Genomic DNA, 16,404 nt, shown 5'->3' on the forward strand with positions numbered 1-16,404 from the left:
GTGCAAACTGTGTCCTCTTGCTGTCTGCGGTGTGATTGGAAGTGGCAGCAGTTCTCTAAAGGCAGAACAAGCAGAGGGAGAAGGGGAAAAAAAAACAATTATATCACTCTTTTTCAGACCCATCTGTTTAGCTGTCATTTACTGACCTAGAAAAGAGGTGGAATCACAAAACATGTCAGTAAGACAACACAGGAGTGGGAGAGAGTTTTCCTAATTCACTAACACTGACCACTTTTGAGAGAGATAAAACCAAATGTTGAAATTCATTGTTTTTCTGTGGTTTGCGAAATGAAAATGTGCATACTATATTCTGTACTCTGTATGAATGAAAGTGCTGCCAATTTACTTAAGAAATTACGGTAACACTTTCTATGAAGGTCATCGCTATAATGACCTGTGCATATATTTATAACACGATATAATGCGTCCATAGCCATTATAACAGTTGATATAATCACTTACAAACATGCATTAGGCGCTATAGCAAAGTTCATAACGTATTATGACCTTTTGATTTAATGTTTTATAACTTATAGTAATACCAGTTTATGTCAATGTGCGGCAAGAATCTCTGACCATGTTCCATAACATATTATAACCACCGACTCTGCCTCGTTATGAATACACTTTAGTCACCATTTACAATTAGTGATATAAAATGGAATAATAGCTTATAGTAATGTTTAAAGTTATATAGCATGTCTTTGTTTGCTTTAAGTAAAGTGTTAAAATATCTATCCCTGTATAATATATTACAGGTAGACATAATACCATATGAACTAATTATAAGACCTTATAACACATAATTATTTGCTTTAAGTAAAGTGACACACATTTTGTGCAGGAAAACAACTTTTATCTATGTTTCTTCACTTTATGAACAATCTGTATGAACATTTTGCAGTTTAGCACAAAAACACAACATAATTACATCAAGAAAACACGTTGTCAGGGTGGTGAAAGATCGCTCAAGAGAAGACCTGTTGCCGACCAACATCATGTAAGAAGAGGCTCAAATGTTGTCACAGATGAATGGCGAGCCTATGGACTGGCCCTAACAGATGCAGTGGACAATTAAAGACAACCTTTCATTTGAGGCCCTCCTAAAACCTACACTGCAAATCCCACATGATCGAGTTATAAGAGGAATCACCGCTCTGATTCTGAATGACTGTAAAATTTATAGTCTGTTTATTCTAACTCCATTTCCTCCATTTTGTTTCTTACTATGCAGCTGATGACCAAGCACCCGTCCAAGCGTCTGGGCTGTAGCTCTGAGGGAGAGAGGGACATCAGAGAACACGCTTTCTTCAGACGCATAGACTGGGAACGCCTCCAGAATAGGGAGATACAGCCGCCCTTCAAGCCCAAAGTGGTAAGTACTGTGAACATCCACTTTTACAGTAGGCAATGAAATTGCTTAGGAAATAATTTATACTTCATAGTCTAATTAAGTGTGATACCACTTGGTATAATTACTGTAACCAAGGTCAATATGATTGGTACCCTCTCTCACATGAGATAAAGTACGGCCACATATTACACTTGTCTGTTCCTGTCACAAAGGTATTGTTACTACTTTGGGCTCTGTTTTCGTATGCCGCTCATAATGTCATCTTGTTCCACCCTGTTCAATGATTTAATGGAACTGGACTGGAGAATTAGCTGCCAAGTGTTTATCTCAATGCGCCCATCTCCTAATATTTGCATACCAGTAATGGATGAAAACACATTTTTTGCATTTTCTTTTGCAGATTTTCTGGAAATTTGTTTAAAATTTGCGCTACATTAGGATGGAAACCTGTCTACTGGCAAATTACAGATAATCCTTATCAATTTGTGATTCATCCAATCTCATTTAGTGGACTTAAAATTCACTTGATCACTCAAGAAAATTCTTCTTGTTAATATTCTAAAACCTGACATTTTTTCCACAAAATGGACGGGTGTCCAGAATATTTATGCAAATCATGGAATATAATGAGATTTGAAGTTTTAATTTACACAGTTTATTGCAATGAAAGCAAATTAACTGAAAGCCGTCCCCTCCCTCTCTCTTTCTATCTGTCTTATTTTACTCAGACACACACTCACACATATTGCCCTCGTGTTGAAGTATTATGTTGCTGAAGACTCCTAATGAAGCATGTTTCTGTCAGGACACTGTTTTGAAATATCTACTTTTACAGCCAGTTATCTAAAACTAACTGTCCGACTTAAGCAAAAGTATACCTGGAAAAAAACTGGGTTGTGAAAACCAGATTTTAAATACATAAACTGAATTTCATTTTCCAGCAGATTTTCTTTTATATGACTTCAGAAGTCATCATCTTCAATGTTACCCCACATGGAAAATGCAATTGCCACTAGGTTTTAGTGTGCAGTTGAAGTTTACAGCGGACAATAGTGGGAGACATCAGGAGAGGACATGCAACAAAGTTAAGAGAGCTTATTTCAAAGCAAAATGCTGTAAGTGTATAGGCATGCACCTACAGCAACATGCCCCCAAGCCTTTCCAAAAATTGTATCTTTATTTTTAATTATAGGAAGATTTACTTAACATTTAATAATATAACAATGATTTATTAACTCTGTGACAAAGAAGACAAAGGAGCAAACATGGTTTGTTGTCATGGAATTGTAGTCATCTTTTTTGTGATTTAGGTAAACCCTAAATGAGTATAAAAATATATGTAAAAATATATATAGTAGTATTTTTGCAATTCTGGACACTGGAGGTTTTTAGGAAAATTATACTTGCTGTTGATGGTGGTGTAACACGACAGTGTTACAAGGGACTGATAGACAGTGCCAGGAATCCATTGGTGTAGTCCACTACCCACTGCAGGATTTTCCCTGGTGAATGTTCATTTTTGTTAATATTTTAAGTGCTTCCACACTGACAGCAAAACCAGGACCACACCAGCATGATATAGTTTTGTTCAAACAGTAAGTGGTCTGTGGCAAAAATAAATAAATTAATTAAAGGTCTATAAATACAATGGTTACATTAAACATAGACTAAAGTCAGTCTAATGCGAGATATAAAACTATTTTCACATTACACTCATTTGTATGCACATATTATATGATATGTAATTCCAAAGCCTCTCATCTCAATGTATAATTAATTCCATTTATTATGAATGCATACCTCATATAGATCACATTTTGTTGCACAGTAAGACGCAGTTTTGAAATCCCTTGAGATTACACATGTAAGTAAGTAAGTAAAGTTTATTTATAAAGCGCTTTTCTCAGATAAAATCACAAAGTGCTGTACAAAAGAGTAAATAAAAACAAACGGTATAAAATGTATATAAAAATATAAATTAAAATGACACTAGTGAAGACCCATCAACCAAAAGCCTTCTTGAATATGTTTTCAGATCCTTTTTAAAATGTAGAGCACACACACTTTCTCCTTGTCTTTCCATCAGTTTACTTCATGTATAGATACACAGACTCATACAGAGTTCATATAAACTGTGTTTCTTTAAAAAAAAAAAAAAAAAAGGACACAACAGAGATGAAGTAGGTCACTCAGTGAGTGTGTGTGTGTTTCTGTGTGTCCCTTACATTTTCAGTTTAAATATTGTAGTTCTCTTTTGTTTCAACCCTCAAGGGCTCCGGTTCCTCTAATAAGGTGAATCCTGACCTTTGTCCGTGTAGTCTCCTGCTCTCCTGCTGAGTGGATTCGCTGGGTGTCCTGAAAATGCTGTGTGTGCTTTGTGTGTGTGTGTGAGAGGAAATGTGTGGCAAGGTTACAGAAAGTGAGGGTAAACAGAGATTGAGAAAAGCAGGGGAGGAAGATTTCCTTGCATGTCCGCCTCATCTTTGTGTCTATTTGCTGCATATATGTTTGTGGGTGGATAGGGGAATAATATCGGACAGAGAGAGAAATATCGAGAGAGAGGAAAGCTTCTGTGCTTGTATATTTGTCCACGCTGGAATTTGCAGGGAGGTGAATGCATGCAAATGTGCATGTCCTTTGCACAGTGCATGCTTGCATGGGTCTTGATGCAGATAAGGGTGAAAGATGAGAGGTGGAAAGAGAGTAGGACATTGTTTATGCTCCCTGTAACCAACATAAACTACTCTGTAACAATCTGTCATGTCCATCTCACTATGCCATGTAACAGCTCTGTTTCTGCGCCTGTAACACCCCTCTTTAGCTCGGAAATGACCAACCAGTGGTGAAAAATAAGTAGGCAGCAATAACAAGCCAAGCAAAATATAAACCTCCAATTTTATTTATACATTATATTAAATACACATAAAATGTTAAAAACAAGACTGAAGCTAAGAAAGCTAAAAGTCAGTTCAATGGGGAAAGCTCAGGGCAAATTAAATAGAATGGAACAACACGCTAAGGATTGGTCTGCTTCTGGTGATCACAATCTGGTCAGTTGTGGCCTGCTCACTGCCTGTGGCCTCTGGTAACACCACTAAGCAGTCGTTGCTCTGCACCATGCAACTCTCCAGACTCCGACCCAGCCATGTCCCACACAATCTTGGATACCAGCAGCAGCCTCAGCACACCTGCACACAGTACACAGGAGACAAGCAGAAACTCCCAACAGCAATTTACAAAGATATCCACCCCCCATTCCACACGACAGATACTGCCACCAACCCACATAACACAAAATACATGCCCAGAGAAAAAGGCATTCAACATTATCACATGCAAACAAATCTGTAGCTGCACACAGGAGACAAGTAGAAACTCACCAAGCCTAGTGTGTGGCTGGTTAAATGACTGCAGATTAGAGGTCACGCCCAAGCACACCTGTCTACCATCAGCCCATCCCCATGCAATCAACCTATGTGAAGACCACATCCACCAAACACACACATAGTGTTCACCCATCACACTATCACTGCACTCAAAATCAGGACTTTACAGGTCTACCCTGTTACACGCTCATTACCATCAAATGGCTATTATTATACACCTCCCTCTCACCCCTCACCAGGTCTAACCCTGCCTCTCAAATCCACTCCTCCTCCTCCTCTTTCCTTTCTCCTTGTGCATGTATTCCCGCTCAATCTTACTTCATCCACCTGTGACAGCTGTGGAATTGCAATCAATACACCGGCTGCACCCAGCTGACAGATTCAAACCATCTGTATCTGTAGGACTGGGGCTTCAGAGGACACAGTCTGTGGTAGAATGAGTGTTAGGGCAGACTCAGTTAGTGTTGATCCATATTTATAGTGCTGGATGCAGTCACTGTGCAGCCGTCTACTGCAGGCACAAAACAAGCACATAATCAAATGCCAGCCGCATCCAGCGAAGTATGAAATAAGGCAAATTTTTTGAGAGTACAACACACATGATTTCCACATTTTGTGCCCACTTGTGGCTAGCTGATCGTTTTTATGGCTGAAGGGTGGAAAAATTAGGTCAAATAGGAAAATGCTCATCGGGATGGGAGCAGTGAATGAAGGGAGAGAAGCAGGGCAAGAAAGAGTGGGAGGACTTAGTCACTGCACAGAAGTCTTGGAACAGTGTCCAAGGAAGGGATGTGCACCCATGGACACTCATACATACACACACCCAGAAAATTATGGCAATGTGGATGAGTTATGACTCACTGTAGCTGTAAGAAAATGAGAATCACAGACAGTTGCAACTTGACCGAGCGTGTCTGCCTTTCCTCTTTTAGCTTACAGGACAATCATTTTTAATTAGTACCACAGCACAAAGCACAAGAAGTCATGTAAGGGTCTGGTTTTATCTTTACCATTCTGGACCTACAACCCATGGATTCAACGGTGCTTTGTGATTTAGTCCCATTACACAGCAATTAAAGCAAATTCAGTTACTAAATAATAAATAAAGTATTATATACAACTTCCATATAAGGCAGCAGAGAGCAATAATACATTTCTGTGTATGTGGAATAAAATGAAAAAAATGAAATACTACATTAAAAGGTGTTACTCCCCCAGTTACTTTTAAGTATTAAGTAGGCTGCTAATAACAAACAAAATGTACAGGAGATTATGACAACATATACATATAGCTTCCCATTTCAGTTGGCTTCATGGAGACAGAGGTAAAGAGAAAGGGAGAGAGAGAATCATGGCACAACTCTTAGTGGAGGCTCATTTACCATCCTTAATATGCTTGAGTGCGGAGGCGAGAGAGAGAGAGGCAGGGAGATTAAAGATGAAGAAAGTAGGTCAAAAACCCATGTAGGACACTATGTCACCATGTATGGGAGGATGTAGCAACAGCATAATAGCTTTGGTCTCACCCCATAAGGGTTGGCTGAATCACACAATGACAAATAGGAGATGGAACACCAGCCATGCGCTTTTTCAAAAAAATGTCACAGAGGCAGTGGTGCAGATTTTCATGCCATGGTTCATAACCTAATTTTCTCCCTTTGTTCTTGTTGAGCTGATCCATTTAGCTTCATTTATCTTATGGGAGCAACTCATAAGATGTCGTTTCTAGTCTATTCGAGGTCTTTATTGGTAATGTGTGCTCCTTCAGCACAGAAATGATTCAGCATACAAACATGCTAACCACCTTTATGTCGAAAGAAGAAACAGATCAGGATAGGAAGTGTTTCTCAAATCTTAGCAAAGACACTGTCAGTTTGGCAGCTGAAGCTTCAACCCACATATGCTTTGCGTATACACTGGTAGAAAAACCTCCTAAGAGCAGAGGCCTGGTGTCACAAGGAGTGAATTAGAGAGGGACATCTTGGTGCTGGCTATTGTCGGTGGAGGTCAGAGTGAAAAATGTGTTTCTTCACTTGAGCGACGGATGGTCAGTGATGGATAGAAGAAGACAAGCATACCCAGCAGTTGAAGGTTGCTGCTGATTATCCATCAGGTGTCTGCTGTGAGGGAGAGAGAGAGTACACACAAACACACACACAGAGCCACATTTGCTCCCTATCTTGAAGTGTGTGTCCTGCCTTCTATCCACTCTGACAGAGTGGTAATGGCTTGGAACGAGCGTCACCTGTCAGTGACAATAGTCATGGGAGGACATGGCGTTTTTAATGTTTCTCACTTCCGTTACATCGCCCGACATGTGATGTCAAGAAAATAAAGATAGAAATGTCTGTAACTTGCCACAGTGTGTTTGCTTGACAAACACGGAAAGACTTCCCTTAACACACAGACTGGCACATAAGCAGTTGCTGGAACACACATAGATGCTCACATAAAACACAAACACACAGATCCTGTGAAAGTAGGGCAGCAGTGGATAAGGCCACTTAGTTACACATTAGTCAAGAGTTTCAAAGCCAGATCACGGTTGGTTGTAAAGTCAAATGCCAAAACTGATTGGGAGTGATTGAATAAATAAATAACTGATGTGTAATGGCATCTATGAAATGTCCTTTTCACACCTGCAAATCATCTTAAGCTATGGATCAGTGGCATAGAAGTTTGGGTTTATAGTAAATTGATACAACTTGATCAAAATGAGTGTGTGTCAGTCAGTCAGTTACTGTATACAGATATATAGAGGGGTAAAGTGCAATTACTGGTGTTCACTAAGTAGTAACAGCACATCCAGAAAAGGGACAGATGTTTTGATTAGGGCTGCCCCCAACTAAAGATTTTCTTAGTCAACTAGTCGCCGCACCTTCATGATATTACTTATATATATATATATATATATATATATATATATATATTTGGCCATCAGAAAATGATTAGAGTTCCATGGCTGAGAAGGAATGTTATGAATAGCATTGTTAACATTGTGCTACATTACAGAGAAATACAAAACCGTAATAATGAGCCTTCAAAATATAATAATTTTACAAGAGACATGAAGTGAGCCGCCTCTTAACGACAAAAGGTAATTATTCTGAATGTGTCGGAACAAACAGCAAGGAGATTGAACATTTTGTTAATTTATTTCAACACAGTATAACATCACACAAGTCTTGTTGTTCAAACCAAGGAAATAAATAACTTCCAACATCATAAGAACAAATACTCATGGACTTATCAACACCATGGATGATGTATAATGTTACCTACAAATTAACTTGCTACAAACTCGTCGTGTCTTCATCGTCCCCGGCGCCAGAGTCCTGGTCAAAGCTGCTGTAAATCACCTTGGTACTGTATTCCCTGTCATCAAACTGGCTTCCAACAGTCTCGGAGGCTGTGTTCGGTCCTGGTTTGTGTTCAATGGGAGGCTGCGAAGGCTGGATCAGTTGCCTGCTCTCCCTGCTCTACTTCTGGTGCTTATTCCGGCTCTACTCCCTGGCAACATTCCCGTGCTAAGTCCCCTAGTCACCCTACGGAAAACCTCTTCTTACCTGTGGTCCAAAGCTCCTGTGCTAGCGGTGTAAATACTCCCCCAGTACTCCAAGCTACTTCAGGGTAGTCCGCTAAGAGGACTGCTAACTAGGTAATGGCAGCTAGAGTTCTGTGTTGCAACAATCCCCTGACACCTTTTTCCCAGAGACAAGGCACAGCTTCTGAATAGAGTTTGAGGTTGTATTTTCTGAAACTACCCAACTTATGAAACGTTTTCTCTTCTACTCTCATCGACTTGCGGTTTAGTTGACTATTAGGGGCAGTCCTAGTTTTGATGTAGGAGATTTCTGTCTGCTGTTGTTTGTTGTTCCTGGTTGTTTTGAAGATATATATGTATTTATTTCTATGAGTGCAAAAAGTGCTATTGTTGCCATCCTCCTTTCTTTGTATCCAAGTCCTCTGTTAGAGCCCCATGGCATTTGGATTCAGAATGCACAACAGTAGCTCCCAAGGTAACATGAATGCTTATCAAGCTGTGCACAAGACCCAGCAGTGTGTGTGTGTATTTGGGTGTATGATTGTGAGTGTATGCGAATGCATGCATCCATGTAGGGTGAGCCCAGTGTATAGGTGGACTAACTGATGAGGATAGAGAAGGATATTATGTACAGCCCTCTGTCTTTCTTACTCACTCGCTCTTTCTTCTGTACGCTCTGCCTCATTTCCTCCTGGTTTTTCTCCAGTAAAGACAGAGGAATAATTTAAAAGAGAAAAGAACAAGTAATCTAATATATTCTCTGCTATTCCATAATAACTATTTAACAATTTAATTCGAAACTATTTCTACCAATAGGACACGTCTCTAATGCCCTTAAATTGGAGAGTCACTGATTTAACACACCTCATTTGGATGACAAATTGAAGCCTTTTTATGTCCATGCCATTGTGTTACCGGCTCTAACAAGTTTTAAGTAAAAAGTGATTGACAGGACATTTAAATATTAATACTTTCTATTTTAAAAAAGAGATTTTTGGTAAATATGTGTAGTGTTGTTTCTTCTCTTTTAAAAGAATGTTAGGACTACCAAGGCACGCTGGTAATTTTGTGTTATAGGGTACCCTCCTTAGCAGATCCTCCACAAAAGCTAATCCTAAAAGGATTCTGATGGCAGGCACAGAATCACTGCAAAGCAAATATACAGCACAATAAATGAGATTAGCTTGGAAGGAGATAAAACAGATGGTTTCCATGTTCTCTGGTCTTATAGGCATAGCCTAGTGTTGGAAATGGTTGTCACACGAAAAGCCTACATTGGTGTAGTGTTTTAACAGGATCTGGTAATGTGTGCATTACTTGTTAAAGCAATATGTTCTTTTGCTCTGGTCTGAGCAAATAAGTAATGTAAATCTCAGTAATTTTATATGAACTCAAAATGGCTTGATTTGTGACTTGATTGTTAAGGCGGGTACTGTATGAAACGGTACCACTTTTTTCCAACTGCTGTATTACAGTAATACTTAACTCAAGTTGCACCTGTAGTAGCACATTAAAAAAATTGGTTTTATCTGCTGCTGTGGTCATACATGTCATGTAGGATTTATTTCAGTTAAGGAGAATATCTCTATGGAAATAAAATGAGATCCATGCTCACTCATCTCCGAACATGCCCATGACCTTCCTTTGCTGAGAAATTCTCTGTGCTAATGCATCCACCATGTGACATGATCCGTTTCTGTGTCTTTGATTTATTTTATTATCCTCTCATCACATAAACATGAAAACACTTTTGATGTGTCCTATTAAATACTGACAGCTTGCCTCCTTCTTATGAACACATTAATTAAAGGGTAACTTTGGTATTTTCATCTTGGACCTTGTGTCTATGTGACTAATTGGAACAACATTTTCTGAAATTGTTCCATTATTGAGTGAGCACCCTGCAGTTGGCAGAAGTGAAACAGGGCTGCAGTGTAATCCTTACTGGCAGTTGCACCCCGTCATAATAAGTCCACTAAATTAATGAGTCTGGTGGCTTTGACAAGAGCAATATAGTCATTGTTTCTGGTTAAGCAAATAGAATCTTACTCTTTAAAAAAAGGTCTATCTCTGTAGGGATCCTTTCCATAACCGGGGTACAAGCTAAAAAATACTGAAGTTACTCTTTAACCCTTTTGTGACCTTGTTGCTCCTTGATTCTTACAAAGATCATTCTTTCTAAGATAATTGGCATTGATAGCTGAGGATCAAAAAACACAAAATTACATATCACACCTGAGCCAAGATAAAAGGAGCTGCATCACAGCAGGTTATGAGGTCCGAACAAACACAGCGTGCCTTGCTGCAGAGGTCCTGACACCATTTCCTCTCGTAGGATCAATCCCTGACCTTGTTTACTGGGAAATGCATTGCTGTTCAGCAGCTGTGCCATTGTTGCTTTGGTATTCAGAAGGGTACATTGTGATTCAGGTGAATGAGATGTAGAGCATGTAATCTGATGTTGTTAACATCCTACTGCATATAGTAGTGGGAAAAGTGGGGGATCAGGTGTGAAATGCTCTTCATTTTCATGTAGGCATGGTGAAGATGCTTTTGAATTAGTTCAAAGGAAGAACTCACACATCTTGCTTGCTGCACTGTCCATGCACATTGTCTAGTTGCCCAGCGCAGTGTGATATTATTTAGTAATATGAATGGTGTTGATGATGTTTGATGATGATCCTGTGCTTTGGGCTAATATGTGAAAAGTTCTAAGAAGTGAAAAACCAGTTCTGCTTAATGTCTTCTCAGAATTGCCGTGCGCACACTTCTGCCAGTGCTCCACATATTTCATGTCTGTTCTGTGTCTCCCTCTTCTGTCTCCCTTTTCTACAGTGTGGGAAAGGAGCAGAGAACTTTGACAAGTTCTTCACACGCACCCAGCCCATGCTCACACCACCAGATGAGCTGGTTATCGCCAACATCGACCAGGCCGAGTTTGCAGGGTTCTCTTTCATCAATCCACAGTTTGTACACCCGTCGCTCTGTAACAGCCTATGAGAAGGATGGAGAGACCTCAAAGAAGAACCTCCCTGCTCACTGCCACCCACTTAGACCAACTTCCAACCTACCATCTGACCACAACTTCATCAATGCCCAAGATAACCCTTTTATGTATTGGTTTTATTCATAAGCAGCATTTTAGGGCATGCAAATTTTTTCTGTATACAATATATTTGCTAGTAGTAGTAGATTAGATTGGTTCTTGGCCATCACAAGAAATAACTTCCCTCAATAAGTTTAACAATGAGCATGTAGTGTAGACAAGGAAGTCCTTATTTAACGCTGCAATCTGTGTTGAAGGTTTACCATATCTGGAGGCACTGAGACAGAAGGGATTTTATTTATCTACAGTATGCCAGTATATGAAATTGAAAGAATAATTGAATATATGTCTGTAAATTATATAAACATAAGCATATTACAAGAGCATTTAAGGTATGGATTAACTAATTCTGGAAAAGATGCCCTTGGAACTTCTCGTGCTTAGAAATCTAAATGGATAAACATTATGGACTACAGATCTAGATGGATGGTTGGTTTTAATGATCACTATATATTAAATATTTCTCACTATATATATATATAAAATAATTATAGCCAAATATGAAGGACAGGTGGTTGTGATTCAGTTTTTCCTGTATCAAGTTTACAGTTTTCTAGCCCCTTTTCAATTTCATGGTGTAAAATTCTATTTTAGTACAATTTAATTCTTGCCAGTCTTCTGAACTTCTAGTGTGCGTAGCAAATAAACTAAAGAATTATGTCATTAAATAATATGGAGCCTGTAAAAATGCAAACTTGTAAGACACGTATGAAAGTGTGCCAGGTTTGGTTCCAATTTGTCAAAACTTAACTTAGCTTAACTGTTATCACACAACTTCTCATTCACACACCTATTTTCTAACCCGTACTTGAGCTGCAGTTTGTGTACTTCCCCTGTGAGATAATTTTGTGGACATTATGGGGACACACGGGGTAAATGGCAACCAGTTTTGTGTGTGGGCAGTGGCAGAACATTCTTCATTCAGGAAAAACAACAAACCTAAAACGTTTACAGTTTGTCAAGTTTTAACACTAGTCAGTGTTAACCACTGTCTCTGTCCCATGCTCTGCCCATAACTAAAAAATAACCTAACAGAAACAGTAAAGACATTTTGATAAACTGTTGTTTGTGTTAAGAATATAACGTTATGTTGTTGTGTATTAACCATGCAATGTTATATTGCATACAGTATCATGCCCAGTATCACATTTTTTAGGTTTCTTGGATACAAAAGTTGCAAATCAAAAGGAGAATTTCTTCTGCTAATGCTTTGTTGTCCTTTATTAGGAATATGGCAACACAATCATTATTAGCTTAATCGCTATTTGGCATCCCTTTTTGTTTCTTGTAAAAAAGTCTTTAAAAATAGATTAGTTTTTACTATCCTCTTATTTTGTGATCTCATACATACTTTTCCATTAGAATACATCACTATTTTAATGTATCTAATATCAGTGCATAACTCCTTTGTAAATAATCATGAGTTATTTGAAAAGAGTATAGCAAGTTACAGTTTTTATACCAACACCTGAATGTGCTTTTACTACATTATATATATCTGCTCTACTGTTTTGGCAGATTTATCAAATCTTTTCTTTATTCATTGATTTTGACAGCAAATTGTTCGTTGATTGGAAGCGTGTCTGGCTGTTGACTGCCCTTCTGTATCTGCACGCTGTTGGTAGGCATCAATCATGCACGTGATCCGCTAAATGCTGCATGCTATAAGTATAAAACCTCTAAGAGTTACAACCTCAAAGTGATGCCCCACTCAAAATCTAACTTTAGAGGTAAGGGTCACCACATGTAGTCTTTAAGGGTTTTACTTGTTTCATCCTTTTTTAAGGAATAATGGTTAGCTTAAATCTATGTTGACTACAATGGATTCCAATAGTTTTTCATTGTAGGAAAGAAAGTGTCAAAATGCGTAATAAGCCACCTTTTCACTGTGTGTCTGTATGATCTGTTTATTTCATATTTACATGGTTTTGCTCAAATGCACTGTTTCCCTCTCAGTCCTCACGCACAACTCCTTACAACTCCTTATGTCACTTTGCTTGTAGGTCTGGTCAGGGTCCGTGGCTGGTAAATGTTTGATACTTAAAAGTTCGATTTAGGGTGGAGTATCACTGTAAGCATGGATCTAGATTGGTCAAATTTAAGGTGACCATTACAAACCACAGTCCGATAACCTCATTTAAACCAGCTAGACTCTTTGATGGATGATTGCAGGGTACTATGCTGCACACAAAGTCAAGTTTCAATTATACAGTCTTGCAACAGAAATGAAGCATTGATTTGTAAGCTATGTGTGAAAGCTAGAATGAGGAACAACAGTGATTTAGCCAAAAGAATGCAGATCGATGGAGCTAAAGAACATAGAATAGACATTCATTACAGTTTTAAATTTAAATAGATACTAATACTAAAATGATTATTAGAAGACTTTCCTGAGACATAGTCCCTGGTTCTATATTATTGCTCATTTCTGAAGTAGCTTGCATATCTAAAAATAATACTGTTGCCCCTGGTTCCTTTAGCCTTTACCTTTTTCGGGCGATGTGGATCACTGAATTGTGACTCAGAAGCACTGCTTGTTGCTAGCATACCAGTAGGACCACTCACTCTCTAGTGTCTCATGAATGGGGTTTATATTATAATCTTAATGTTGTGTTGTTGTCATTTTGTGAAATTAGTTAATTTTATTGTTGTTGGTTTCTTTTGTTGTTGTTTTTTTGCTTTTATCAGTTGTTGTCAGCATCAGTTTTATTTCTCTAGCTTCTGCTCAAGAAATTCAGGAATGTTCCAAAGCATATAAATGTTTGTAATTTTTTGTCCATGTTTTTCTAAGAGTTGTGCTCTCCTACCGTGTTTCCTATAGTATATAACCTTTTGCATGTGCCAGACATGGAAAACCAGAACCAGACAGCGTTGCACTAGCTGTAGTTACATGGATGACGACAACTTCTCCCTGTGCAGGCTCAGGCCTGTCACATCTGCTGTTCACTCTGTTAGCCCCAAAACATATATGGTAGCATGCTGCCCTGAGTATACCAGGGCACATTGTGTGTACAATGCCAGTCAGTTTGATAGACGACTCTTTATACACAGTACTAAATTTATTAATTGCTTTACAATCAGTGAATTTCACAGAAGTGAGAGAAAATATTTCTTGTACATACTCAGTTTACTCAGCAACAGTCGTGCCCCCGTCTGAGCCTAACGTGCACCACTGTATGTACTGATTTAACAGTCTAGATGCATCCCTTTAATACAATCTCTGATGACTTGCTTCCCAATCTTCTTTCTTCGTAGAAATATTTTCAAAATGTCAAGTCATAGTCAATGTCTGCATGGAAAGATCACTTACTCTCCCCTTGTGTGCCTTTCCCAACAAATATACTGTACGTCTTCTTAATCTTCGTCATTGCTCTAATCTAAACTCTCTACTCCATTTTTACTCCATATGTTTACTCCACTTACTGTTTTTAACCCATTGTCAAAGTAGCTTGGTTAAGTTAATTTACTTAATTTTACGTGTTTCAGCACATCTTCAATGAATGAATGTAAATAAAAGTAAAACGAAAAAACTGTACGCTTTTTTTCACATAAATGGTCCATCACCTGTTCTGTAAATCAGAATTTTAAGCACATTTTGTTGACTGAGGCCAACAACTTGACTCATCCTCCTGTGTCTGCTTGCTTTACCTTTACCTCCCTGTGCCTATCAATGACTGAATGATGTAGTGAGTTAACTAATATACGTATCAACAATATCAGAGGATGATATTCGGGAGGTGAAGGAACAATGAACAGGTGATAGAAGGGGTTAAGTCAAATGGTGAAAGGATATATGATTATGGTTTTCTTGTAGGACAACATCTGTGCCTCGTCACATTGAACCATCCCTCCCTCGTCATCTCTTGCACTCCCTCTCTTTCACTCTACCTGTTCCTCTTTCCTCAGTGCCTGGGCCAAGTCAATCCGTGATCTTATCGACAGTGTCCTCCTCTTTTCACCCTTTAAATCCCATCAGGTCAGGAAAGCAGCTGATTTTTTCTTGTGCAATTCACTCAACACAGGTGGCATCAATTCCACCCTTTCAACTGCTCTATTGGTCCCACTAATGCACCCTGGAAAAGGAGTTAGCCAAATGTATTTGGTGTTTTATTTGTTTACATTCTGTTTGATGTCATCACCTCTTTTGTTTTTAATTTAATAGATTATGATGGCCAGAAAAACATGAAGTTACTTTCTGGTGTAAAAATTTTATCTTAAATGTAAGGTTTTGAGAGAAATCTATTATGATTTGTTTTTTTCCCAATTGGCCTTTCTTAATATACTCCTTTCAGGTACCTGTTTGTTTTAGATGAATTTTGTTTAATTTCTTTCTTCTTTGCAGTTAGTCATTACTCTCCGCTGCGTTCTGTTCACTGTGAAATGAGAGAGTTGAAGTGAGCTGCCATCTTTTTGGCTGTACAGGGCACAGGATCAAGGATGTGCAGGAATGCCTTATTCCTTAACCCACACAATAACAAGGTCTCCAACTCTCCTCTCTTTGTCCATTTATCATTGCAGTACCCCTGTCCTTGTACATAAATGACTTGCATAGATCTACATAGATTGTAAAAGAAAGAATATATTGTATTTTGACAATGGTGTATGTATGTTTGTTTCCTTCCTGTGTCAGCCTGAAACCTTTAAAATGTGTCTGAGCTTACCTTGTAACCGATTGTGTCATTTGTACCTAATGTATGATAATGCAAATAAAAAAAACGGAAAATGAGATCCATACTTCTGCAAGTGAGTGTTTTTTATTTGCCACGTGTGACTATAAAACTTAATCAACACATTAGGCTATATTAAACATAATGTAGGCTTTCTTATGCTACAGTTTGGTGCAGATGTTGCGTCTCCCCTCAACTTTGAAAGGCGGATGTTGATCTATGTTGAGAGATGTCTCAGTGGCTTTACCTGGCGTTACAGTGACACATCACTGTCACTGTTTTCTCTTTCAAAAGTTAGCCAAAAAGACAAGGTCACTGAAGTAATTAAAATAATACATACTTGTTTA

General features: G+C 38.5%; 1 protein-coding gene across 2 annotated transcripts in view; it reads left to right on the forward strand.

The window, feature by feature from the left end:
• The window catches only part of LOC119899340 (protein kinase C alpha type-like), a 171,613-nt gene extending 155,491 nt beyond the window's left edge, over positions 1-16,122 (forward strand). For both annotated transcript variants that reach the window (XM_038713873.1, XM_038713872.1), the window contains 2 exons: positions 1,235-1,375; positions 11,120-16,122. In XM_038713873.1, coding sequence (XP_038569801.1) covers positions 1,235-1,375; positions 11,120-11,284 — 306 coding nt within the window. In that variant the 3' untranslated portion in view covers positions 11,285-16,122. The remainder of the gene's footprint in view (positions 1-1,234; positions 1,376-11,119) is intronic.
• Positions 16,123-16,404: the final 282 nt, after the last annotated feature.

The sequence above is a fragment of the Micropterus salmoides genome, unplaced genomic scaffold (genome assembly GCF_014851395.1).
Source record: "Micropterus salmoides isolate LMB-PRFRI ecotype aquatic unplaced genomic scaffold, ASM1485139v1 Ms_hic_scaffold_12, whole genome shotgun sequence".
Classification (NCBI taxonomy): Eukaryota; Metazoa; Chordata; class Actinopteri; order Centrarchiformes; family Centrarchidae; genus Micropterus; species Micropterus salmoides.